The sequence below is a fragment of the Podarcis bocagei genome, assembly GCF_964188305.1.
Source record: "Podarcis bocagei genome assembly, chromosome: 13".
Classification (NCBI taxonomy): domain Eukaryota; kingdom Metazoa; phylum Chordata; class Lepidosauria; order Squamata; family Lacertidae; genus Podarcis; species Podarcis bocagei.
The window spans coordinates 33474239-33502160 of NC_138138.1; the positions used below are offsets into that span (position 1 = coordinate 33474239).

At 45.3% G+C, this 27922-nt stretch overlaps 1 protein-coding gene across 1 annotated transcript; it reads left to right on the forward strand.

Annotated features, from left to right (window-relative positions):
- The first annotated feature begins 16075 nt into the window (after window positions 1-16075).
- On the forward strand, window positions 16076-27684 carry LOC308570497 (serine protease 27-like). The gene is made up of 6 exons (XM_081165398.1): window positions 16076-16322; window positions 17694-17720; window positions 20871-21036; window positions 22462-22739; window positions 24208-24389; window positions 26201-27684. The coding sequence occupies exons 1-6, from the start codon at window positions 16244-16246 to the stop codon at window positions 26483-26485; spliced, it is 1017 nt and encodes a 338-aa protein (XP_081021524.1). The 5' UTR covers window positions 16076-16243; the 3' UTR covers window positions 26486-27684.
- The last annotated feature ends 238 nt before the right edge of the window (window positions 27685-27922 follow it).

A 27922-nucleotide genomic window follows, 5' to 3' on the forward strand; every position in this document is an offset into this window, starting at 1 on the left:
GGGGGGTGCAGGGGGGGGCGGCCGCACCGGGCGCAACATCTGTGGGTTAGGGTTAGGGGCGCAAATCCACAGGTTAGGGGGCGCAAATCCACGGGTTAGGGGGCGCAAATTACTTGCCTTGCCCCGGGTGCTGACAACCCACGCTACGCCACTGTGCAGACCATTACTGCTCATTCCAGCATTATTTCCATAGAGGAAGTTATAGTGAGGACAGTTTCTCCAGCCTTCCTGCTTATAAAATGAGAAGCAGGCTTCTACTGCACCCTGGATGCTAGGTGCTAACTCCCTGGGGCCCTGGGTGCCTGAGCACCAACGAAATTCCCCACAAATTTCAGGGCTAGGGCCATGCATGCTGCATAGCACCCATGAAACCGGGCACCCACAGTCACAAGACAAAGCTGACACACTTGACTGCACATGTCCTGCACAGAGAGGACTTTGCCTGGCAGTTGAAACTCTGTGGTTTCATGAGAGTGTATAGAATCTTAAACTTGGCTTAAGGCACAAAATCATTGTTAGAACTATGCAGTAACACCCCACCCCACCCGTGTCCAGAGTAGGTGAAGAGAGACCAAAGACAGACATTTCCATCCACCGACACAGAATTAGAAATACAATGCCACTGATTGTGCCAGAAACCTTACCTGGGCAAGTGTTTTTTGCTTGATATCTCAGCCTCATTCAGGCCTAGGATGCTGGCCAGGAGGACAGAACCAAGTGGCCAAGAGCCATTATTAGCATTTTGCATAGACACCAGGCTCAAAAGTGGTGATTCCTGTTCTGCAAGGGTTAGTAAAAATAAAATGAATTAAGACAGCTCGCAGCCTCCACACTGCATTCAGAACCCATCCATCTAAATTATTAGCTAGCATTTTCTCTCTGGGCCTCCTTTTTTTTGTTCTTAGCACAGTATCCTATCTGCCATTCTCTTTCCCAGTCGACTATTTCTTGTTCAATCTTTTCAAAGCTCTCAATAGACAGGCATTGATCAGACTACAGCTCAGCAGTAGGCCCCACACCCTACCTGTCAGGCGATGACTGGTGCTCTGGGCCATTAAAGTTGGGAAGCAATAGTTACTAGTTAAGTTATGCAACTCATTACGGCATGGCATGGTGACCATTGCTTTTTAGAAAACACAAAATGAACTACAATTAATGTTAGCTAAAACGCTGCATAGCTTAATGCATAAAGACAAATTGCCATGTATATGCCCTTGTGTAACTTGGTTTTGCAATTCTGTCACTTGCTGCAGTGAGTTCTTCCAAAGTATTAATCCTCCCCTCAATAAAATAGCTTTGAAAAAGGAATCAACAGATCAAAAAGGAACTAGCTAGCTATTTAATTGTGTCAGCTGAATGGAATCTGCCCTGAATAGGTGACACAAGGAAACAAAGGAAAGGGGGGAGTGATTGTAATTTAAACTCTGCTTGCCAGCTTTGCAGAAGTGTCCCTGTTGGGGGAAAAATGCTGGGACTTGGGTCTGATTCAGATGTGCAGTTCGAAATGTTAGAGACTTCAGAATACAGACCAGAATGGAAAAATCCAGGCAGCAATATTTTAATTACAAAAGTTTTATTGACTTTGGTTTATTTGTCAGACAAGTAAAGCAAAGGGGTGCATTCAGCTGCCAAAATGAGAGAAAATGCCCCCGAACACCAGGGGCAAAACAGTTTTTATCCCCTTAGGCAAAACAATGGTTCAACCCTTGACCCAGCCCTCAAACATTCCCCTTTATGCATATTCATTGAAGCCCAACCAATTAATAAATTTGGTGTGTCCTTTCGGTTCCAAGTTGCCTATTCCACTAGGTGGCGCTACTGGCTTATAATCTACTTAACCTCTTTATTAGTTCCAGGAAGTGCCCCTGAACCCCCCCCGCTTCCAAGAAATGTCCTTGTGGTTTTAACAGGTTGCTCGGCTTAGAACCTTGTGGTGGGCTAGACATCCTGGGCAAACGAACAGTTTCTCAGAACAGCTCCAAAATCCCCTGACCGCATCCTCTTGCAAACTCGCTGTGTATTGTTTTTGCAAGCAGGGGCAAGCAGGGGAGAGAGAGAGAAATGTCTTTTTTAGCTTTTAGTTTGCTCTCTAAGATGGCTTTCAGCTTATCTCCAGCCTGGCTCTCCAAAGTGGACCCAGGTGGACCCCTGGTCCTCACTCCTTCATTCCCCCCTTTCCATCATGAAAATGCCGACCGATTATGGTTCTGCATTTTCATTTTGATGGACCTATAGATACCACATCATAGAGAGCCAGGATATGCGTACATGTAGCTGCATTGACCAATGCTCGGTTGTGAATGGCGGAACGGTTAAGTGGCAGTGGGAGGAGTGGTAGTCCACTCGTGGCATCTGTTGGGGTGACTTATTGGCAGAATGGGTTACCACTTCAGCCACTTGTAAACACCTAGTGTAGGGGTTATGGACGCCCCACTCAGTCATTAGACGGGAAAAGTTGGCAGGGGAGACCAGGGAACTCTTTCCCGCTTTGGCCAATGCCAGCAAAAATACAGGAGTATCCAAAGAAGTAGGGCAGTACATACCACGCCTACCCACCAACCCCAATATTTCCATAGTTCCTCCCACCAATACTCGGGGGCCATTCCTAATGTTCTTTTACTGCTGAAGGGCCCACTGATATTCGTATTCAATTATTCGCTGGGCCTCAGGGGTGACTCTCCACCTTTTTGCTGAGGCCCCCACTATATGGAGCAATTTCCCTATAATCCCTTGTGGGTGGACTGGGCCCTCGTGTTGTCTCCTCAAGAGATTATACCCAAAAGGGGCTTCCCCCTCTTCATATATCACCATGCACCCACAAGAATATATCCACCCCTGCAACGGCCTGACACACGGGGTGACTATATCAAGGGGTTCTGGTCCCAATACCAAAAGTCCTAGTGGTGCCTCTAAATTTGCTGGAGAGCAAGTTTCTACGTTGGGGACCCTGCCCGCGGGCACCCCTCCCATCCAATTCTTCCGGAACTAGGTGCCCTGTCTGTCTACTGGGCGGCAACTCTTATGCAGCCACAAGAATACCGTGCCACATTCAAGGGTATTAGGTGTGGAGTTACCAGGCCCAGTAGTTCAGGTAGTATTCTGGGATTTTGGGAGGCTTGAGCCACCACGACAACCACAGGTGGGGCTGCAGAAGTTACAGGCACCTGTTCAGTAATTTTAATGTGCACCTGATTATCAAATGGGGTTGGTACAGTGCTCTACCCTGCAACCAGCAGGCTATTCTCCCACAACCACAAGAGTGGTCTAGAACTCGATAGATTTCGACCAATCCTGCAGCTCCCCGGAGGAGCCACATCCAAGTGCGCTGGGCAATGCAGTGAATAAAGAGCCACAGTGGGAGAGTGGGATACTGTACTGCGGCCGCCCTATTGAACCCTCGTTCCCAAGAGCCTACGAGTATGCCGTCTCTTACCACCGGCAAGACAAACCAGTCATAGCAGAGGTCATAGCAATAGGGTTGGTATGGTTCGGTAGGGTCAGGGCAATAAGACATAGAGCAAGTCAATAAAGAAAATAAGAGAGAAAGAGAAAGTCTTTGTAACTGTCCTGGTGATGATTAGTCGCAGGATCTCGTTGCCCGTGGCCTAACGCTTTTTCCCTGGTAGCGTCAGACACAAGGTGATGATCAACTTCAGAGGGTCAGCAGGATTTCTCTTGCAAGTCCAGACACCCTTCTTCAGATGCGTGTGATGTACCCAGGGGATCACCTCGACTACTTTCACTGCAGTTGGGGATGAGGGGGTCGCCAGACACTGTCACCCAGAGGAACTGGTGAACCGGCTCAGCGAGACTGCCGCGGGACTGCAGGTGTACGCTCGAGGGAATACCTGGAAAGGAAGCAAACACACACAACAAACACAGGGATTGCACTTGTTCTTGGGTGATGTGATCTCCCATCTGCCCCAAACTGGCGGGGATGTCTCGGACGAAAGGGGTTGGCCTGCCATATAGAAGTTCAAAGGGTGATAGTCTCAGTCTCTTGGTTGGCGCACAGGGCACATTTTGGGATATAGCAGCAGTTAGTTATAGCAGCAGTTAGTTGAGATAGAATATTCTCCCAAGGTGTGCTTTAGCAGCTGGGCCTCCCAAATGGGTGGACTCGTGGTAATTCTTTACAATTGTGCTGGCCAGATGTTGGGGCACAAAAACACGGCTGTCTTGTCCTTCCTGGAGCGTGGTACTTCTTGGCTGGTCTACTGCTGTTCATCAAGGGTGTAACGTGGTTCCACATCGTCTGGAGTGAGTTCTGGGATTATTCTTTTGGCATAGCAGGCATTTCCTGGAAATCTGGGCTGCCAGTTGATAAAGGTTGGCTATATAGACATACTTCTCCAGCTGCTTGGTTGTGGCATCTGGCCTCATGTGGGTGGATACATAGTATCTGGTTTGTCAGCAGTGCTTAAGATCCCTTCTGGGACCACTGTTCCAATAACTGAGGCGGGGCCAGTTCCCGGGCTGCTTCCTTGGCCACTCTGTCTGCCAATCGATTTCCTCTGGCCACTTCTCCTGGTCCAGTCTTGTGTCCATAACCTCAATGCAATCGTGCGTCTGCTCCTCACCTTCTCCTACCGGCAACAGGGTAGCTGGGTTGAGGGCGGTGGTGACCACTGGTGGAGGTTTCAGAGCTGCCTCACAAGCTGCATTATCTGCTTTCCGGTTGCCTCTAATGACCATGTCCCAACCTCTATCATGGCCTTTGCAGTGCATTACAGCAATCTCTTTGGGGGCCCATACAGTTTCTAGTAACGTCTCAACTTCTGGAACGTATTTCAGAGCTTTCCCGTGGGCTCCACTCAAGCCCCGCTCTTTCCATAGGGCGCCATGCGCATGCAGGGTTAAGAAGGCATATTTAGAATCAATATAGATGTTAGCCTTGCATCCAGCTGCCAATTGCATGGCAATGCCTTTCGCTGTTGGACTTCACCTCAGAGGACAAATAACTCTTGGAGACTTTGGCCTCCTCAGAACTCTTGGAATGGCTTGCCTGGCCTGCACCCCCACTTTTGGGTGCTCCATCGCCTGAGGAACAGCTTGCAACTGCCTTTTCAGCCTTTCTCCAACACACAGTGCATCACACAGATGCGTTGAACCGTAGAAACAACTTCCCAAAGCAGCCTCAGCCCCCTCTGGGCTTGGTACTCACTGCAGCCTGACATGCCGTCTTCAATCCCTGCCACGCAACCCAGGTCTTCTCTAGAGCATCAGCCACGTCTCCTTCACAAGCCTCCACTGCGCCTGTAAACTTCTTAATGGGCTGGGCAAAGCCTGTTTCAGCCTGTGTACTTTCCCATAGTTGCTTTTCTGCCAGCCAGTAATACATGCGTTTTGACCAGGCTTCCCAATTGGCTCCATGTAGCCTTTCACAGGGGTAATTCTTATGGCCTTGCTGTTGCTGAACAGGCATCTTCCTCCCCCTTGGCCGCGGGTCTCTGAATGGCTACGGCGGACCCCTCGGGTCCCTGGCCTGTGAGCCATTCCTGTGCCTAACACTGCTGCCTTTTCTTTCCTCCACTGCTTTTTCTCCCTCTTCTCAGCCTCTCCTCTTTGTTCAAACACCTTCTGGGCGATGGCCATGATCTGAAATCTGGACATGCCCTGGAACCCAGGCTGTTTTTGGATTTTTGGTTCTAATGTCCTTTGCACATTGTCCTATGAGGGAGGCATTTACCATTAATTCATGTGCAGGGAGTTCAAAGTCAAAGGGGGTCCAAATTCTGTATGCCTCCATCAGGCGTTCCAAGAAATTCTAAAGCCTGTGTATTAATTCTCCTTAATTTTGAATTGATCAGTCTTATATTTCTTCAGCCAGGGGGGTGGGGGGGTTTCTCTATTATCACGTGAACCTCTAAAACTTCATCCATGTTCACAAACTCATGCAAGTTAAATGGAGAAAGTTCTTCTTCCTCTTTTAGTTTTATGCAGTTTTTTTGTGTTTTGTTTTTTTTTTTTTTCATCTGTTCCCTCATCCTTTTTCTGTGGCAACTAACTTGTCAACTGTGGTGGCCACAAAGATGCAGGTCTTCTCTTGAGGTTTCTCTGCCTGAGTCTCAAACCAGGGGTCTGCTGCAGTGTTCTCTGAGACACACCTGAGCACTGAGCCATCCAGCTGGTGCCTGGTTAAGGACACCAATTAAATTGTCCTCCCTGTCTCAGCTATAACTGCTATGGGTCTAAAACCATTTCGTATTTCCTAGCCATAGACCACCTCTCACTGGTCATCAGAGAACCTAGGGCACTACTGGTGGTTTCCCTGATGTGTTCCAAACTGCCGCTGGTCACATATATACCCAGCTCTTCCCTAACTAAGTTCTGGGATTTAGCTTGCCCTCCCTGGTCAAGCTGTACTTACTATAGGGATCAAAACTGTTGGAGGTCTGCAAGGCTCATGTACTTCCCAGTTCAGTGATGGGCTTTGGAGAAACTAGGAGGCTTGCCTTACTATCAAACTTACAGCTCAGCAGAGAACCCTCCAGCTCTGCCTGGCTGAACTCTTGCCTTCATTGAGGTCCAGAGATCTGAAAGCTTTGTATGCACTCTGGTTCTGTATACTAACTTGGATAACCTAAGGGATCTCTGGAGCGATCCCCTCCATCGCTCCCAAATCTGAATCTGAGTCTGAAACTCTTCTCTAAGTAACTACTCAGCCTCAAAAGATATTCCTTGTTGCCCTGTCCCAGCTAGGGCCCCTATGTTTCTTCCCAGTTCAATGCTGTGTCCAGTCCAGTTCACACAGAGTGTGTAAGTGTTCTGGCGTCATCACAACGCCATAGTCTCCGCTGAATCCTTTCTTGAAATTGTTCAACATGCACTTTAGGGGAGTTATTAGACCTTTTGAGCCACTCCCTCCCATATTTAATATGGCCCTTGTGCAGCGTCCCCAAACACCAAACACACACACATGCACTTCCCAATTTTCCTCGCCCATTCGAACTCACGCTGCTAGGAAGCGGAGTATTTATTGGTTCTACCCCCCCCCACACACACGCACTAAGTGCCTCTTTCACTGGACGCTGTACCACACACACTAGCCTCCCGGTTCCCCCCCCCTTTTCCTTTTTGCCTTCCTTTAAATCCTTAAGCGTGGGTGGGTATCAGGGGCCAATCCTTCCCTTACTGCCACCAAACACGCTTGGGCATGTGATCAGGATGCCCCTTCCCCTTTTTAATTACAAGGGGGTCTCTGTCTTCCTCTGTCCCCAGGGCCCTTTGTCATGTACTCACCAGCCGGCTGGACTCTGCCCTGTCCTGTCAACCTCGGTCCTTCAATCCATTGCCTTCTCTTCCAGGATCCAGCAGAAGGGTCAAATTGGCTTCGCCCTCCTCCGAAGAAAAGCCTCGGTGGCGCCAGGATAAGCGGCCTATTGGCCCTTCCCCTGTGTCCTGCCTAGAAAAGGACAAGGGAGCTGCCTTCTGGTCTTTTTGAGGACTTAAGGTCCCTATCCGAGTCACGCAAGCACCAGAAATGTTAGAGACTTCAGAATACAGACCAGAATGGAAAAATCCAGGCAGCAATATTTTAATTACAAAAGTTTTATTGACTTTGGTTTATTTGTCAGACAAGTAAAGCAAAGGGGTGCATTCAGCTGCCAAAATGAGAGAAAATGCCCCCGAACACCAGGGGCAAAACAGTTTTTATCCCCTTAGGCAAAACAATGGTTCAACCCTTGACCCAGCCCTCAAACATTCCCCTTTATGCATATTCATTGAAGCCCAACCAATTAATAAATTTGGTGTGTCCTTTCGGTTCCAAGTTGCCTATTCCACTAGGTGGCGCTACTGGCTTATAATCTACTTAACCTCTTTATTAGTTCCAGGAAGTGCCCCTGAACCCCCCCCGCTTCCAAGAAATGTCCTTGTGGTTTTAACAGGTTGCTCGGCTTAGAACCTTGTGGTGGGCTAGACATCCTGGGCAAACGAACAGTTTCTCAGAACAGCTCCAAAATCCCCTGACCGCATCCTCTTGCAAACTCGCTGTGTATTGTTTTTGCAAGCAGGGGCAAGCAGGGGAGAGAGAGAGAAATGTCTTTTTTAGCTTTTAGTTTGCTCTCTAAGATGGCTTTCAGCTTATCTCCAGCCTGGCTCTCCAAAGTGGACCCAGGTGGACCCCTGGTCCTCACTCCTTCAATAAGGGCTTGATGGGCTGGAGAACTTGCAGGAACCAGTGCAGTTGCAGTGTGTACTATTCTCATTATGTTTCTTTTCCACCAGAAGATAGGATGTGGCACTTTGCACCAGCAGAGGCTTCTCAGCCTCACAGTGTGCACAACAGACTTAAAGCTGGGTGGTGCTTTCCTCATTTCTCTGGCAGGACAAGCGTATCCCTATCCCTCAATTTGCACAGGACTATCATTCTCTGCATCTCTCTCCCTATTTGTCACCTTATTACCACCTGACAGATTAGCCCTCTTCATCATGTGATGGGATGCTCTTACATTGGGTGAGACTGTGCTGGACTGATGAAGCCTATATATTAATAGCTGCTTACCCATAGGCTTCCATGCAGTCAAGACTCCCAGCTGCAGAAGAGCTCCAGTTACATGGGAGACCACACATAAACAGCTGCTGGATGCATGGGGAGAAAGATTGACACTGGGATTTGCTGCCCCTGGTGGACCCTGCCAACTGAGGTGGTAGCCTCACCTTGCCTCATGGGCAAGCTGACCCTGCTGTAGGGCATCTTAAAGATTTTTTACAAAAAGAGACAAGTGACTGCCCTCTAGAAGCTTACAGTCTGAAAGACAAGTCAGACAAGGGGAGTGGAGAAATGTTCTTTTTTAAAGAGAAAGGTAATAAAATTATGAGTTAATATATTTAGGGATTAGTTTCCTATTTAGGTGGGGGGTTTGGATGGCAGCTGTGGAACAGTGCCAATCTTATTTATTAATTAATTTATTACATTTATTTTCCTCTAAGAAGCTCAGGGTGGTACACGTGGTTCTCTAACTCCCCATTTTATCCTCCCAACAACCCTGTGAGGTAGGTTAGGCCAAGAGACAGTAACTGCCCCACGGTCACCCAGTGAGCTTCAGGGCTGAGTGGGAATTTGAATCCTGGTCTTCCTGGGTTGCAGTCCAACACCCTAACTGACACACCACAGTGGCTCTGAACAAAAAGGAGAGAAAAAAAAGGAAATGTCAGAAGTGAGATTCAAAGGCACGCCTCCATATGGAGACCAGAACACCCAATCCATTCACAGAAAGGCTTGTTCACTGCCTTGAGTCTGGCGCTCAGCCATCCTGACACTGCATTAATGCAAAGTCACAAGCTTGTCTCATGACTGCTAAGTCACACTTCCTTGGGGAGAACAGTTCCTCAGTTCCTGTAGTGAGATCAGTATGAAAGTATTAATTCAGGGGTCAGCAAACTTACCGCGCCTTGGGCCGGTGTCTCCAGCACTGATCGTGCAGCAGGCCGGAGGGCGGGGGAGCGCGTGCCCATACGCGTGCGCACACCCTATTTCCGGCACACTTCTGGGTCGGAGGAGCACCGGAAATAGCTTGTGTGCATGTGCATGGGCTTCCTCCGACCTGGATGTGCACTGGAAATAACGCTTGTGCATGTGCACAAGCTATTTCTGGTGCTCCTCCGACCCGGAAGTGGGCAGCCGCAGAGCGCAGTGCTGGTAAGATTGGGCAGTGGCAGTGGGTGGCGGGGGTCGCCGTGGGCCAGATAAATGAGTCCCTCCGGCCTTATCTGGCCCACGGACCTTAGTTTGTGGACCCCTGCATTAACTGTTCCATATCAGGACAAGGCCATGGTGTATTGTTATCTGAGTGGAGCAGGGAAGAGTACTTCCCCTACAAAGTGGAGCAGTGAAGAGTACTTCCAGATTGCAGGAAGACAGATTCATCTTTAATGGTGGGAAAGGATTTTTTAATTCTTTAAAATTTCATTTATATCCCACCTATTTCTCCAAGGAGCTCAAGGTGCCGTGCACTGTTCTCTGTCTCCTCATTTAATCTCCACACACAACCCTTTGAGGTAGGTTAGACTTAGAGGCAGCGACAGGCCCAAGGTCACCCAGTGAGCTTCATGGCCAAGTGGGGAGTTGAACCCTGGCCTCCCAGTTCCTAGTCTCATGCTCTGACCACGATGCCACACTAATTTGGCCAAAAGGACCACAAAACAGTTAGGATAGGATAGAATACAGATTGCAATGGAGAAAAAATGGTGTATGTGGGGGGGGGGGCAGGACTGGGCTGTTTTATCCAGAAGGGCCAAAGTTGCAGGAAGAAAAGCAAAGACAGATTTTGTCCCAAATGGTCTGCATTTTTGTTTAAATGAATGGGCGAGAGAGAGAGAGAGAGAGAGTGTGTTTAGACAAGCCCACTCAGAAAGCAAATGCATGAAATCATTTCCTAACCTCAAAGCTTGATTTCCCTTCCTCCTCACCCCGCCCCTCTCTGTAGCTGCTGAGCATCATTGAAAGAAGGCTTTTCTAAATAGGAGCCATAAATAATTTCCTGCCAACCCCAGCACCCTCAGCCAGGGAACATCAACCAGACACTGTTCAACACTTAGGATAGTGCATGTAGAAAGGTGAGATAAATTGAAATCCTGCACAAGTGAGGTTCCCCATCCCTGCTGTAAAGCAACAGAGGGAAAAAGAGCGGGGGGGGGGGGGAAGGACCATTCCTTCTCTTATTAGGCTTTTTTGTCTTTGTTATTTAATGCAGAGGGATGTCTAGGTGGCAGAAAACAGATAGATGTTCTTCTTTCCTGTATTACTACGTTGTCACACCTACATACTTCTTCTTACTGCTGATTGTTATAACCCACCCTGGAGCCCTAGAACAAAGGATATATGTTTTAGAAATCAATAAATCAAATAGCTGTTCAGTTCACAGGCACCCCTCCCCCCTCCTCCCCCCATAGCCCATAGTCTTTGCGTGAGTGGATTAGATGGGAGACTAAACTTCTAATAAATATCATTAAAAAACAAACAAACAAATTCTTGTTACACTTCAGGTGTCTTCATGCTGTGTTTCTGACCTACATACCATCAGTGGCCACTAGTTGGGAGGAATGGATCACATCCAGTCTGACTGGATCCTGTGTTTGGTTTTGTTTCCTATGTTGAGCAGCCGTTTGTTTGAGCACTTCAAATTTAAGCACCAGGAGCTTCAAAGTTTCACATTAACCACCCATGGACTTGCCATGGTGCTGTAGGGTAGGAGAAAGAGGGGGAGGGCATAAAGGTGGAAGCTTGCCATGGCCTTACAAGCTGGTAGCAAATGTACTAGTTTTGTTAGTAAAAGACTAACGAAGTGTCAGAGTGCTTTTGCTGGCTGGTTCATTGCTGCAACGGACTAGCATGGCTGCTCCTTGTCATTGCGTAGGCTCAGAGATCCAGGCACAACTTGGGTACCACCACACATGGCTTGAAACATATTAATCTTGATTAAACCGGCTAATGATAGGTGTATGTCTAAACCAGGGGTAGGGAACCTCAGGCCCTGGGGATGAATGCAGGCCTCTCTATCTAGCTGCTGGGATTCCTCCCTGTCCTCAGGTTGTATCCTTCACCAGGCTTGCTCTACTGCTCCCTCCAGCAGTGGTTTTGTCTGGCTGAAATGTGCTCTTGAACTGCGGTAGTACCCGTTGCTTGCCTGCCTGGGAGAGAAGTGTACAGTGTATGGCTTTTACGTGGCAGGAATAAAAGCCAATGCACAAAGGTAAAATTAACAGTTAACGTTTTGTCTACTTTCCCCTCTAGCCCCCCACACCACGAATCTGTGGCCCACAGATGGCTGCCCATGAGGGGATGAGGCCCTTGAGTTGAGATGGATTCCTTGCCTCTGTTCTAAGCAATGCATTATATCTGGAGAAAGGTGCAGTTTTTATTGAGAATGGTGTTATAAGAATTCTAAGGTCTCAAAAATAGAACAAATATTCATATATGCACACATATCTAAATATATAAACCATGTGTCTGAAACAATACAGTGGTACCTCGGTTTTTGAGTGTCTTGGAAGCCAAACATTTTGGTTTTTGAGTGCTGAAAACTCGTAATTGCTTCCATTTTTGAACGTGCCTCAGTAGTTGAACGGCTTCCACTGTTTGTTTTTCAATTTTTCCAATTGAACTTGCAGCCAGCCCTTTGTGCCTCGGTTTTCGAACATTTCAGAAGTTGAATGGTCTTCCGGAATGGATTATGTTCGAGAACCTAGGTACCACTATTTAGGAGTGCAATTCTGAAGCCATTTTGACTCTCCCAATAACCTCAAAATATTTCTCTGCAGTAAGGGAGGCAAATGGGGAAAGCCTTCCCATTGTCTTTTTGTTTACAAATCCTGTCTTAATGGCATATTTGTGTATGAATAGAGTGAGCCTGTGACCTGGATTCAGGAACTAAAAGAATGGCCAGGCTGCCCAGGTAATGCAATCAGTGATTATTATGAGGTATCCTGGCAGACAGGATTTCTGCTGTAGACTATTTTATCTACAAAATAGTAGACAATATTGGTAGAAATATTAGTAGAAATATTGGATTTCGGCTCCGGTCTTCCGAGCTGATATGGCTCATCTTCCTTTGAGCCCAGCAGAGCATTAAAACAACAAAGTCCACAACGGAAGGATGAGATAGTATGGGCTACTCGCCATGCTTTGTTACTAAGCTATGCAGAGAGCAAAGAAATATACATGTTCTCTCTATGAGAAGCAGAGAGCAACTGAACAAAAGAAACGAACAGAACAAAGGAAACAGGAAACCAGTAACGTCACATCCCGTCTCCCTTTCCCGTGAGAATCCAACAGTATCTGGACTGTGGGATGTAAACAGTCCTGTGACTGCAAGCAGCTGCTCAGTGAGAAACCGAAACTAACATAGACTACCTCCTATGATGTATGTATGATGATTTTGGGGTGGTCTTTGGCTAAGGAGGTTGCACAATGTCAAAAGTCTTTAAAGGTTCCTGCACACTTTTGTTCTAGGTCTCTCTCTCCTTGGAAGGAAGGAAGGGATCTCTGTTGCAACAGAAGAATAAATATCTGCCTTGCTTTCCACTGGATCCTGCCTCCGTCCATTCTTCTCTGACCAATCATGGACTTAGCGGACTCAAGAGTCCCATGGAGAGTTGGGCAACAAAAGCCAAACCTCAATTTTTACATCAAAAGATTACATTACAACAAAACTGATTGTTTAATGCTCCTCTCTTAGACAATGGTCACGTTTTTGTGCAAATGTATGTCAAGTGTTTCCGGAAGCGTGCTGAGTGGTGACTCACATGCCTTACAGTGCGTGGCTGGCAGCAGGTATACAAACATCTCAGTTACACTGCTGTTTACCAGAGGAATTCCAGGGAAACCGGCTTTTCCAGTGACCGGGTTTTCTCTTGCTCCCGTGGGAGGAAAATGGGGGCTGGGGTGTGGACTATGAGCCCAGAGGAAGCTGAGTTTTCACTGTAGGACAAACTGCAATCTTAAGAAGAAGAAAAAAGAATTGTTGTGGAGCTAAAGAATCTAGCCATTTGATTTTGATGCACAGCGACTGTCCTTTTCTGGCCTAAACGAGAGGCAGACCAAGGCCTAGAACCTGTGACCCAGCAGCCAAGATTCAAATTCTAGAGCAGAGGGCAGAAAATAGATTTGGAACTACAGGTAGATATCTGGGTAGTATGCAGTAGATTAGCTATCATTTACTCATTCCATTCATTTCATCAGGTCTGCTCTGAGTAGGGCTGGGCAATAACTGGTTTTCAGTATCACGATATATCACCAGCTAAACATGGTGACATGTCAATATATCACAATATTCTTGTTTGCCTCACAAATTTTCTTTTGGATTCAGGTCAGGGCTTGTGGGGTCAGAGTCCGGTGATGCAGTCCCTCAGAGACTCCACCAGAGGGATGGAAAATCTCTCCCTGATTGCCTATAAAGTCAGCTAGCCACAGAGGTGGGGAGCAAGAGCGCTTTGGGAGAGAGTATAAAAGGAGCAGTTTCTAAGGGAGTTGGTTAGATATGGCTTGATTTAAGAGGAGAGATAGGGAGTAGGGTAGGATCTGACTGAGGGAGAACCGGTCCCGAGTTAAGCATCCATACTGAGAGGAGACTATCCTTAGCAAGAGGAAAGAGCTTCACAGCTTGGATAGGGAGACCGTGTTGAGGGTCTGTGAAAGATATATAGACAGGAGTGTTCTGGGAGGGCTGTGACTGAAGCAAGACAGGTAGAACCTGTGGGAATACAGGCTACCTCTTGTGAAGAAAGCTGTATGGTGTTAAAAGTATTTAACTGCCATAACTATGTAACAGAAACTGATTTTTAGCAACCCTTTGTTTAAGCCTGAGACATCTTATAGCTGGTTAAAGTAAATAAGTTAACTTCTACCTGAAAGGACACATTTTCTGACCCACTTTGTTTCACAAACTTCTTTTTGTTTAATACAACTTTGTTTGTTTGTTTGATCATTTTCTGCCTGAGACTCGAATCACAAAGTTTTCCCTCACACAAATGTGTAAAACTTTGTATCCCATTGGTGTACAGAGAATTGGTGCGCATTATATTTAATAGGGGGCAGTTAGTGGGGTGAGTCCGCCACATTATTAATTGTTGCTAAGCGGTTGGATCTGCTACAGGGCTATTCAACACAGTTTGCCGCATTATATTCAGCATTAAATTATCTTTCTAATGATGTATAATTTTATGTCATTATTCAAAAATAGATTGATGTTAAAAGCCATCAAACCTTAGAAATACAACTTTCCCTAAAAGTTTCTACAATTTTGGCCACTGCTGTAGGTTTACTTGATGTCTACAGGTAATTTTAAATTATTATTATTATTATTATTATTATTATTATTATTATTATTATTATTATTATTACAGTGGTACCTCGGGTTAAGAACTTAATTCGTTCCGGAGGTCCGTTCTTAACCTGAAACTGTTCTTAACCTGAGGTACCACTTTAGCTAATGGGGCCTCCTGCTGCCGCCATGCCGCCACCACACAATTTCTGTTCTCATCCTGAAGCAAAGTTCTTAACCCAAGGTACTATTTCTGGGTTAGCGGAGTCTGTAACCTGAAGCTTCTGTAACCTGAAGCATTTGTAACCCGAGGTACCACTGTATTATTATTATTATTATTATTATTAGTATACCACTCTTCACCCAAAGACCAACCACAACATAAAAATATAAAATAAGAACAAAAAGTACATAATAAAACAAAAATTATTTAGCCCCCCTTCACATTTAAAACGTCATAGAATATAAACTTAGGGGTTGCATAACTAGAATGGATTTTATCATATCAAAAGTTTTCACTTAACTATTGCAGCTGTTGTATAAGGGATTACTATTATGATGGGAATGTAATGGAAATCAATGAGATTTTGGAACACAGGAACAAAGTAAATAATCAAACCATCAATTCTAGCATATGGGGGGAGGGGGCACCTAAATTATATAATTTGGTGGTATTTGAATGATTTGTATTAGGAATTGTATTATAATGTGCCATTGTTATAATGAGGCTATTATTGTAATTGAAAACTAATAAAAAATATTAACCCAAAAAAGTAGTTTTCACATAAGCATGAATGTTTCTTTATAATGAACGATACTATTGTTTATTTTATTTTCCTGTAATCTTTGATATCAACTTGGAAAGAAATTAATAAAATGTGTTAAAATGACACAACATAACATAAGCTCCCTCAGGTACCCGGTTCCCAAGCCAGAGAAGGGCTTTTCAAGCTGAGTACTTAGAATTGTGCTTGGCAACAAATTAAGTCTGTGTATTTCTTGAAGGGGAAATTTCATGTGCAGATTTCTCTCTGTCTCTCTCTCACACACACCCTTAATGACAAACTGCACCAGTGGAAGTTTTCTGTCCCATGTGCAACTGTAAGCAGAACTGAATCCAGTTCTCCTTAGCTTCTTACAATCCTATACACACCCTTTTCAGATGTATCAAAATCCACCTGCCTCTTCTCCATTTCCAGAGAGATGGATATGGGGATTGCTGTGGTTAAGATAGCTTGTCTTCCTGCTGAGTAGGCAGCTGGGCTGGCCCTACTGAGTAGCTGTGGGTGGAGTGTGGAGGACAATACCTAACAGGTCAGGTTCACCTCTTTGGCAGCTTCCCTGGTACCTGGGATGCCAAGAGGCTGCTCCTTTTCTCCCTCCTCTGTACCAATCCTGTCAAAGGGGCACGTGGCCTCAGCATCCCAGCCCAGCACACTTTTTCCTGCTCTCCCTTCTCTGGTTGGTATCAGAACTAGATGACCCAGGGCAACTGCTCCTGGACCATGCGGAGTCTTTGCTGCTCCCAGCTTCTGCTGCTGCTTCTGCTGCTGAGAGGTGAGTGGTGGCCCGGGAGGGATGTGTTTGTACATGTCACAGGTGGGAAGACTCCTTGGTCTTTTGCCTGAAGAAGATTGCCTGCTTGCCTGGACCTTCAGTTCCTGCCTTTGGAAGGAAAAAGCCTGGGTTCTATGGGAGGGGAATGTGTGTGTGAGAGAGAGTCTAATGGGGAGGTGGAATGATTGGGGAGCAAGGATGTTTTAAGAGGACAATTGGTTACAAGAAGGGACCTAGGAGATTGGACTCCTGGGTTCTGTCTGAAGATGGGGTTAGGTGAGGATCCCCCCCCCCCAGTGGGCTAGACCAGGGCAGCCTGGGAGCTGAAAAGTCTAAATTATATTCTCGGTTCTAAGTATTATTATTGTTTTTGTTCCAGTAGTAGATAGGTAGCCGTGTTGGTCTGCCATAGTCAAAATAAAAAAATTCCTTCCAGTAGCACCTTAAAGACCAACTTCAGATAGGTATCTGAAGAAGTGTGCATGCACACGAAAGCTCATACCAAGAACAAACTTAGTTGGTCTTTAAGGTGCTACTGGAAGGAATTTTTTTATATTGTTTTTGTTGTTATCATTAATATTATTAATTCAATTTCTTCCTTGCCTTTCACTATACGAATCCAGGGAGGGTGGGGGCAATTTAAAATTCATTACGAAAAAACAGTTTAAAACACATTATCCTTTTGGGGCTACTGTGCCTTTTTATCTACTACACAGCTGGCAAAAGTTCAACAGGTGTAGCTTTTCTTCAGGTAAGGAAGCACCGTGACACAGAAGATTTCATCTGTATGATTTCTGTCTGCCATGTAGTTTTCAAACCAGGACCCCAACCAGAATACAGGGAGCAATCCTAAATCTGGGAGGTGTGTGTGTGTGCGCACACACAAATGGGTGTACCCTAGAGTTTGGAATCAGGAGGGATCTTGATTTTCTCCCTCATAGCCATTAAATGCACAACATTTTGGATTTTCCTTCTATCATATGATATTCTGGTAACAAACATTCAGCTGGACAGAAACAGTTTGTACCTCTCAGGTCCTGGGGGAGTTTTGGGTTACTTTTCTGCTCGCATTTCTGTAATGGAATGCTGTGGAGATTGAAGTTGCTGGTTATCGCACCTTAGAAACAGATCCATTGCAGTGCTGAACAAGAAATCTCATTTAGGCACTCCTCTGTAGCTTTTATTAGCCTGGACATGCTATGCTCCAGACACAGCAACAATTTCTCCACTGGCCAGGTTTGGCATTCCCATGTGCTCATTATAGAAATGTGCTTGGTGAGTCAACACAAAGCCTGACTGTTTGAGCACTCTGTCTTCTTAAGCCCATAGTCTCTGCTCTTCTGACTGCATATTTTCTTCTTTTTTTTACAGGTGCTGAAAACACTGCAGCTCAAAAAGGTGAGAAAACACACCTGGAAAATAATAGTCAGACCTAATAATAGGATGGTAACTGGCTTGGGTTGAGAGGGGATAGAAAAGTTAAGGGGCATGTAGCAAGTGATGTACAACTTAAAACTGTCACACAGTTTATCGCTATTGACCTTTGGCTCTAGTTCCTTTGCCTTCTTCTGTTTTCCCTCTGTTGAATTATATATTGTAAGCTCCTTGGGGCAAGGACTTGCCTTTCTGTAGTCTGTAAAACATCATTTGTACAGATCTCTTTATCTCCACACACAGACACACTTCATTTAAGGTGGTGGGGCAGGTTACATCAAGAGAAGAACAAATTATAAAAAAACCATAGCATATAAGCATATTTAATATAATGTTTTATTCAGTGCTTCCCCCCTAGAAAAATAGGTGCAGGTACTCACTATGAAGTTGTTACAGTAAGTGCCACACATTTTGACAAAAAAAAGAGAGGTGCCAGTACTGCGTCCCCTTGAATACCCCCTGGAAAAAAGCACTGGTTTTATTCTTCTTTTCCTCTCACCTCCTTCCCTGCTTTGTGTAATGACTCTCGCCTGATGAAGTGTTCTGGAAAACTTTATCTAGTATCAACAGGGATATTCGTAACTACCTGAGTCTCCTCCTTAATTCTCTCTCTCTCTACTTTTTAAAAGGGGAGATTATGGTGGGTACAGTCAATGACAACTAGCATACCAGCTCCACCAGTGAGCATAGTTTCATGTGCTTCATTCTACAGAACAATGGGAAGGAAACACATGCATAAGAAGACAGGTTGAAACTCTGCTCTGGGTTCCTCACCACCCACATACAATTGGTTTTCCTCCATGGAGCCCCCCCCCCTCTCTCTCTCTCACACACACACATTCCTCCCATAAACAGAAGAGGAATCAGGACGGGCTGTGTGTGGGAATCAGGAGGGGCTGTGTGTGGATGTTGTGTAGCTTATGGGTGCATTAAGTGAACATGTTTGAGAGCACATAATACCTATTGGGAAAAGTACGATATGTTTCCCCCATGAACTCCTCATCACCCGTATTTTCCTATGAAATCCCCTTATTTACATATCTGACACTGTGTGTGACCTAATATTTACCACACACCTACATCAAACGATTCCATCTACACCTATTCGCCCACATACCTTCTGCATCTCTCTCTCTCTTCCCACAACAGCCATGATTTTGTTTTGTGTTTTGCATAATTTGTTTTGCATTAATTACTTGCAGTCAGAAACCACCCTGCCCTTTAGACTTTGGACAGGTGCCAACATGTGTAAAAATTTAAGACATGAAAAACTTGTACCAAACCACCAGACAAAATTGTCTTATTAAAAACCTTCCGTATGATGCTTGGGCTCTGTTTACATTGAGTCCCCAGCGGAAGAGGATTCCAAACAATCAGACAAAATTACCTTATTAAAACAACTTCTGGAGGATGCTTGGGCTCTGGTTATGGTTATGGTGAGTCCCCAGCAGAAGAGAATTCCATAGCTATGGAACAGTGACTAAAAACATCTGTCTACATTACTATGTGGCTCCTACCTTGTGCAGAGAGGCAACGTTTAAAAATCTTTTCGTGTGCATCATTTATTCCGTCTCCAATCCATCCATCTGTCTATCACGCATACACATGGGATGCGGGTGGCACTGTGGTCTAAACCACTGAGCCTCTTGGGCTTGCCGATAAGAAGGTTAGTGGTTCGAATCCTTGCAATGGGGTGAGCTCCCATTGCTCTGTCCCAGCTCCTGCTAACCTAGCAGTTCAAAAGCATGCCAGTGCAAGTAGATAAATAGGTACCACTCTGGCAGGAAGATAAATGGCTTTTCTATGTGCTCTGATTTCCGTCACGGTCTTCTGTTGTGCCAGAAGCAGTTTAGTCATGTTGGCCACATGACCCGGAAAGCTGTCTGCGGACAAATGCTGGCTCCCTCGGCCTGAAGCAAGATAAGTGCCGCACCCCATAGTCGCCTTTGAATAGACTTAACCATCCTGGGGTCCTTTACCTTTACCTCATAGTCATACTTCTACATTTTCCATCTGTATATAAAATTCTTCCCGTTCATTAATTTCCCCATTCTTTCCCATGCACACACATTCATTTTCCTCTCTGTTTGTCTAGCTTTCTCCCTCCCTCTTCCTTGCACTCTTCCTCCAGCTGTTCCTCTTTCCGCTCATCCAATATCTATCTAATTACAGATATCACTACTCATATCTAATTGCAGATATTACTACTCATATCTGCCTAATCATTCTGCTATATACACATTATGATTGATTTGGCTTTGCCAACAGTGTTTCATTATCTGGAGTGAAAAAGAATTGGAGGTCTGCAAAGTTATACTGAATAAATTTTGGAAAAAATATATATGTGAAAAATGCATTCTATCTTATCATCCTCTCATCAATGGCACCGGTACAGTTAGCAGATTTTTAGACTGTGGACTTAAAGGTCTTGTGCGGGGGCCCCTCTTTAGATGGTAATGTGTATGACTTCGGTTACATCAAAAAGTGGCAAGCCAGCCCCACTGTGATCAGAGACCTCACCTGCTTTGGGGTGGGGTTGAGCGTCTGCTCCAAAGTCCAGGGGGTTAGTCTTGACATAGTGAAGTGGGACTGGGCTGCTTGCCCAGACGTTCTGCCCTGATGCCATCACTGATTGGGGATTAAGAATTCTGTGCCAATTGGCAATGCCCCCCTTTAATTTGGTTGGTTTGCAGTTGCCCGGAAACATCTGATCTTGTTGTGTGTATGTGTGAGCAGGGGTTTAATGCATCCAACAACAGAAGAAGCCTTGCTGCAGACCTACCCTTTAAAAATTAAAGGCACCAACAGGGAGCCCCATTTGCAAAGAAACAACCAGGAGCTCACTTAAAATTGCCAATTGCTCTTTGGTAGCAGCATCCTTTACCTGTCCCACACCCAAGGTAACGTCTGACAGCAGGTGTGGGGCAGGTGGGTGTTTGTGGGGGACCTGTGCTATTCCCATGTCCTGGAGGTTCCCCAACGCTGCTTGAAAGATGACAATAATATTTCAAGGCAACATTGTGTGGCTTGCATGTGATATGGAGTGGCAGTGAACACACTTACCTGGCGGGGTTCATTAACCATACCTCTGCTCTTCCATCTGCTTTTCTGCAGCCTGTGGCCGACCCATAGTACACTCCCCTCGGATCGTTGGGGGGCAGAAGGCTGAGGAAGGTGAATGGCCATGGCAGGTCAGCATACGAGAAAACAGGATACATGTGTGTGGTGGAAGCCTCATCTCACCCCAGTGGGTGGTGACAGCTGCTCATTGTTTTGAAGGGTGAGTAGAAAATGTCTTTTGTCTTCTACAAAGGGATGGGGGAGCAATTTGATTCAGCCTGCATTTAAAGTGACCCAAATGCAGTACTAGGTGGAGGGAGAGACAGAATCAGGGTCAGGGTCAGTGGCCCAACCGCATGTTGCCAAATACCAAAATGGCATAATAATTTGTAAACTGGGATTTTCAAACTGAAACCAGTAGAACTTACTTTCTTATGTCCCATTGATTTGAATGGCTTTACTCTAGGCAAGACCAAAGCTGGATCCAGTGGCGTAGCGTGGGTTGTCAGCACCCGGGGCAAGGCAAGTAATTTGCGCCCCCTAACCCGTGGATTTGCGTCCCCTAACCCGTGGATTTGCGCCCCCTAACCCCAAGATGTTGCGCCTGGTGTGGCCGGCCCCCCCTGCACCCCCACGCTACGCCACTGGCTGGATCCAACCTGCAATCTTTTGTAAACCAGAAATATGGTTTCTGATAAGAAACAGTTTCTGGGATTGGTTATGAGGATCTCTTTTAATCAGTGCTCAGTAAAAAAAGAACTAAGGTGCCAGTAGTCATATCTTGAAAAAAATGCTGGTTTCTATGGCCAGCAAAAAAGAGGTGGCAGTGCAGCACTGATGTTAATTACTGAGTCAGTAAACAGTATCAAGTGCAAATTGTTGTTATATAGTACGTCAACAAAGTTCAGAGTTATCTCTACCATGCTGCCAAACCGGATCAACTTTTCCTTGATTGTTTGGTGTTTAAATGGTTTTTAGGCTTATGCTTTATATGTTGTGGTGTAGTGGTTCAAGCAGCTGCTAAGCCAAGCAGTCCAAATATCAATTTAGCTAAGAACTTGAAGGTTTGTCTACCTTAAAGGGTTGCTTTAAGCATTACTGGGAGAATATATGTGAAGCGCTTTTATAAAACATTTTATAAATGCTAAGTATTCTTCAAATACTTCAAAAACGTGCACTCATTTAATACACCTTTGACTGCTGAATTACCATACTGATAAGGACCATAAATCATAAGGACCCACCTTATTTTTGTGATTGTAAGTGGTTCAAACTGTTTATAATATTGTGTTTTAATGTTGTGACCTACTCTGAGACCATAGGGTGCAGGGTGGGCGATATATAAACAAACAAATAAGCAATTGTTCCCTTGTCACATTTATTTGCAAATAAATCGCACTGAAATCACTGGGACTTAGTTCTGAGTCAACTTGACTGGGATCAAGCAGGCATAAATGTTTTCCAGCATATAAAGTGTTTTACTATTATTAATCCATCCTAGCCTCACAACCACATGTGAGATGGATTAGGACGAACAGTAGTGCCTTTCCAAAGGCTTAACTAAGTAACCTCTTAACTGAGGAAGGCATCAAGCTCAGGCCTTCTCCCTGCAGATGGCACTGATTTTTCTTGACTCCCACCACAGGTCGCTGAATCCATTTCGGTACCGAATTCACCTGGGAGAATATGAGCTCCCCAAACCAGCACACACCATGGTCCCTGCTCATGTCAGCCAGATCATAGTGCACCCGTATTATGCTGGAGATGGGCTCAGCGCTGACATTGCACTGGTACGGCTGGAGGAGCCGGTGAATTTCTCTCGGACCATTTTGCCCATCTGCCTGCCCAATGCTTCAGACCCTGATGCTTTCCCTGTGGGGATGTCATGCTGGGTCACTGGCTGGGGTGACCTCTACCCAGAAGGTAAGCATGAATCTGCTCATTCCGGGGTGTATTTATAGGAGATGGTGTTGCTTCAGGGGTTGGCTGGTGGTGGAGGATTATGGGATGGAACAGAGCAGGGAGTGCAGGATGTGTTAGGAGCTAGTTTTGAAATAGGAAACTGGATAAACAAAATGTAATAGTCTCAATTGTAAAATCATAACCAAGAAGGTGGAACTAGGGGCCAGGACACCTATTCCTTTTGGCCGTTGGATATTGACAAATGGCTTTTTGTAAGGGGGAGGGACGATTTCACATATAGGGAATCTCATGTACAGGTGACAAATGGTCACATATACACTCACAGTTTTTAATGTTAAGGAAGGGTTAAGGAATTGTTTTGATAACGTAGATGGACACATGACGTCCTACTTTTTACATTCATAATGCATTACAGTGGTACCTCAGGTTAAGTACTTAATTCGTTCCGGAGGTCTGTTCTTAACCTGAAACTGTTCTTAACCTGAAGCACCACTTTAGCTAATGGGGCCTCCCACTGCTGCCATGCCGCCGGAGCACAATTTCTGTTCTCATCCTGAAGCAAAGTTCTTAACCTGAAGCACTATTTCTGGGTTAGCGGAGTCTGTAACCTGAAGCGTATGTAACCTGAGGTACCATTGTATTGCCTCGTCTTTTTTATTGCTTACTCTTTAATCGTTTTATGCTGCTATATCAGAGGGTGGAGCAGAGCAACCAGCAGCAAGGAAAGAAACAGTGTTTTAGAAAATAGTGTGGACGGGTATTACTTGCATTTGACCCCCCAAAAAGGGAAGAAACATTTTAATTTACAAGGATGCCCTTGAACATTTTAATTTACAAGGATGCCCTTGAACATTTTAATTAACAAGGATGCCCTAGAACAACAAATCTAATATCGTTCTAATAGGGGGGAATAACATTAAACAGGCCAGTGTAGATCCAGCCCAGGTATCTCTGTCTGGCTCTCAGGACCCTCCCCAGCCACATGCCCTCTGGAGCCACAGCCTTCACCTGCCCTGCATTGCACCTTCCTTGAGTGTTATTGCCTGGCTGGAATATGTTCTCAGACTTTGTTAATGCTTCTTACTTGCCTGAGTGGAGGATAGAGAGGGATGGGTCATTTTGAAGAAGCTAGCCTGCTGTACAAAGGGAAAATTCAGCTTTGAACCCTCTGCCCACTTTTGCATGTGTTCCCACTCACCATCTTGGAGGTGGCCTCAGAGGGAATGTGGCCCTTGCGGGGAACAATATTCCCCACCTTGGGGTTCAGGGAGTCCTTCTGGTCAAACGCTTATATGTACTGAATCATTTAAGAACTCCTTGGAGAAGTGATGTCTCACTTGGATTGTATCCAAGGGTGATCAGCTGGACAGAGCTGTGCTCCAAATCAGGTAAGGAAGGACGTCAGCAACATAGCTAATCTGGATGTACTGTTGAGTATATGCCCAACATCTCACTTTTCTCCTACCAGCCCCCTTCCTCACTCGGATTCTGCAGGAGCTGGAGGTGCCAATCCTAGACGTTGACAAGTGTGACCAAATGTACCACAATGACTCCAGTTCTGATACTGACACTGTACCAAATGGCTACAAGCTGATCTATGATGACATGATCTGCGCTGGGTACCCAGAAGGAAAGAAGGACTCCTGCCAGGTAAGATTTGTGGAACAGGCAATGGATCAAGGGCAGAAGATCCCATATTTGTGTATTTTGATGGTGGGGTGGGTGGGTTTGTGTGTAAAAGAACGCTGTTAGTATGCGTTATGTTTGCTCTCAGATCACCCCTCATTAAACCAGTCCTTATTTATTTAAAGAATTGAGACCTCATCCTTTAGCCAAGTAGTAGGACAGTCCCCGCTCTCAGGATTAGAATCCAAAAGACATAACACACAAGGAAGAAGGGATGAGGAGGGTCGAGGGGAACTCTTATCAGATCTGGGAAGAGAGCAGGAAGACAATGTTAAGGTCAAGAGGACAGGGCTGCTCAGTTCTTCTTTCAGATAGGCAACTTGATGGCAGTTGGAATACTCTTATTTCTGGACAGGCTGACACTGCATTTCCCCCCCTTTTAAATCCCATTTATTACATGTGTAACCAATCCCTTCTACCAGAAAGTTAATGCAGGCCTTGCTCCCTTTGTCAGTTGCACAAGACACCTGTCAGTTCAGGGGAGGGAGGAGAGGGAGGCAACTTGCCCAGGGTCAGCCAGGTAGCTGCAATGCTGAGCAGATCTTTGAACTTGAGTTGCCCTAGATAAATTCCAGCACACTAGCTCCACTGCAACACATTGGCTTTTATGCTTCAAATGACACCATTATTAATAATTTCCACCCCTCCTTTTCATTTTTTAGGATTAGTGTGCACTCACCCATCTTTGTTGTGGTAGGTTTTCATTACTAAGCTGCAAGACAGGCTGGAGCTGCTCCCCTTACAGTAATTAAGAAGCAGTAGGTTTTCTGTGCTGCCCTTGCAGGCCCAAGCAATACAGTAAAGTAGGGAGGGGACAAGTAGCCAACAGCCAAAAGCCAGATGTTGAGATAAATGAATGCCACAACTTTTTATTGGTTACAGAGAAATAAGTTTGGCATAAACATGAGGTAAGGATCTGTTACCTGCACAGCTCAAGTGCTGGTCAATGTGCCATCCATTTGACAGTGAGGGGTTCCCTCAGGTGCTGTGGAGGATGATATCCTGTCACTAATGTTGAAGGAAGATTCTTTTTTTTTTTTAATTAAACCTTTATTTTATAACAACAGCTTAAAAACACATATACATCATTCAATAAAATGGAATCAACAAATAAAGAAAAAAGAAAAATTACATATAACCAAAATCCAATTTCAATATATAAATCTGTTACATTGTTGAAGGAAGATTCAACATGTTGAAGGAAGATTCAACTGCAAGTCCAGTTGGTTTCTGTAATGGAATGGGCACAAGCTGACGTCTTGTCCTTCACTTCAGGTTAAAAATGTAGTTAGAACTGTAGAGTCGGAAGAGACCTCAAGGGTCATCAAGTTCCACCTCCTGCAATGCAGAAGTCTCAACTGAAGCATCCATGACAGATGCCCATCCAATCTCTACTTAGAAACCTCCAAGGAAGGAGTCCACAACCTCCCAGAGGGAGACCGTTCCACTGTCAAACAGCTCTTACTGTCAGAAAGTTCTTTTCCTGCTGTCTAATAGGAATTTCCATTCTTGTAACTTGAAGCTATTGGTTTGAGTCCTATCCTCCAGAGCAGGAGAAAACAAGCTTGCTCCCTCTTCCATGTAGCAGCCCTTTAGATATTTGAAAATGGCTATCATATCTTCTCTCGGTCTCCTCTTCCCCAGGCTAAACATACTCAGCTCCTTCAACCGTTCCTCATAAGGCTCCTCATATGTGCAGCCCTGGCTTAACATATTTGAATGCTCGATTTTCTTCACTTGAGTGTCCCCATTTCCTAATGACTTTCTCCTTCCAGGGTGACTCTGGGGGGCCTCTGTCCTGCAAGCTGAATGACACTTGGTTCCTGGCTGGAGTGGTGAGCTTTGGGTTGGGTTGTTCGCAGCCCAACCGTCCTGGAGTCCATACCCGGGTAACCTCCTACATGGACTGGATTCAACGCACCATGGAAAAGAACACCCCCTCCAGTGGTGGTGCCCGTCTCTCAAGTGCCAACCCTGCTCTCCTCTTAACTCTCCTTCTCCTCGGCCCTTTTGCCCTGCTGAGGCACTGCTGTTCCGCTATCAGCTGGAGGTGCAATTAAAAATGGAGGTTCCACACGGCACTTAATATCATATTATATTCTCCCACTTAAACATTGCATTGCCTGGGCCCAAAGGCAAGCCCGTAAGGATGCTCACTCACCCCCATTCAGTACCTGTTCTTAAGAGGACACACTTAATATTGCAGCCTGGTATTGATTTAGCTAAATAATTAAAACCATCTGCCCTACTCCTTTCCCATGCAAAACCCGCTCTTTTAACGATAGATCAGAACAAATGGCAATTTGGGTTAAACATGAATTGCTGTTTGCTCCAATTAAGTACTAAAGAGTGGCTTTACCCAGGAGGAAACTGGGACAAAAGGAAGTGTTGATAAGCTCTGAGATGGGAAACATGTAAAAGCTACACAACACCTATTTTGGCATTATACTCAATGATATTTTTCTAGAAAAAGAGGTGCTGGAACTCACCATGAACACCTCCCTTGTTCTCTTATAATGGCGCCCACCTGAGAGGTGCCAAAACTGAGTTCTGTCTGGGGAAAAAAGAGCCCTGATTAAAACTGCCGGGAGAGTTCTACAGATCTAGACTGAAGGGCTGGATATAAATTTTATAATAAAACAAATCTACTCCATTTCCCCCTTGCCACTATAGTCATGAAAATAGGAAAAAAAGGGAAGGGATTGCACCCTAAAATAAGCTTTTGGGCAGCACAAATGAACACGAAGCTTTGGTGTCTGTTTGTATGGGAATACATTATGTATTATTATTATTATTAGTAGTAGTAGTCGTCGTCAATGATGATGATGATAGCAAGTGATACATTTCCACACAACAGACACCCCAGCATTGTGATTAATCCTATGCTGCTTCTCCAGCTCCTCCAGTGATGTCCCTTATGTCAATCCATGCAGGCATAGCTATGAATGAATAAGAAGCAGGGAGATTTGAGCCCTTAAATGAGCTTTGAGCCACTAAACAGGTTTGCAAATTTGTAAGAGGACTGGAAAATGCACTCGCCTACATGGGACCTGCAACGAAGCCAAAAAGGAATGAGGAGTGACGGAGCAGGGATGACTCTTCACTTCTTGTTACACAACAACAGCCGTGCCTGAGTCTATAAAAGGACTCCTGAAAGTGTCATCTTCCTTTTAGAAAAAAATGTATGTTTATTAATTGTTGAAAATACAAGTGTAAAAAGCCAATGAGATGTACAAATAAAAGCCAATGATGATGATAATAGCAACTGATATGTTTCCACACAACAGACACCCCAGCATTGTGGTTAACCCTATGCTTCTTCTCCAGTTCCCCCAATCGTCCCTTATGCCAATTCATTCATATTTATATGAATGAATAAGAAGCGGGGAGATTTGAGCCCTGTTTATCCAGAAGGACCTGAGATGCAATGGGGGAGAGTGTGCAAGGCAACATTCTGCCCCAGACAGGTTCAGGATGCAACAGAACAAGGCAAGTTA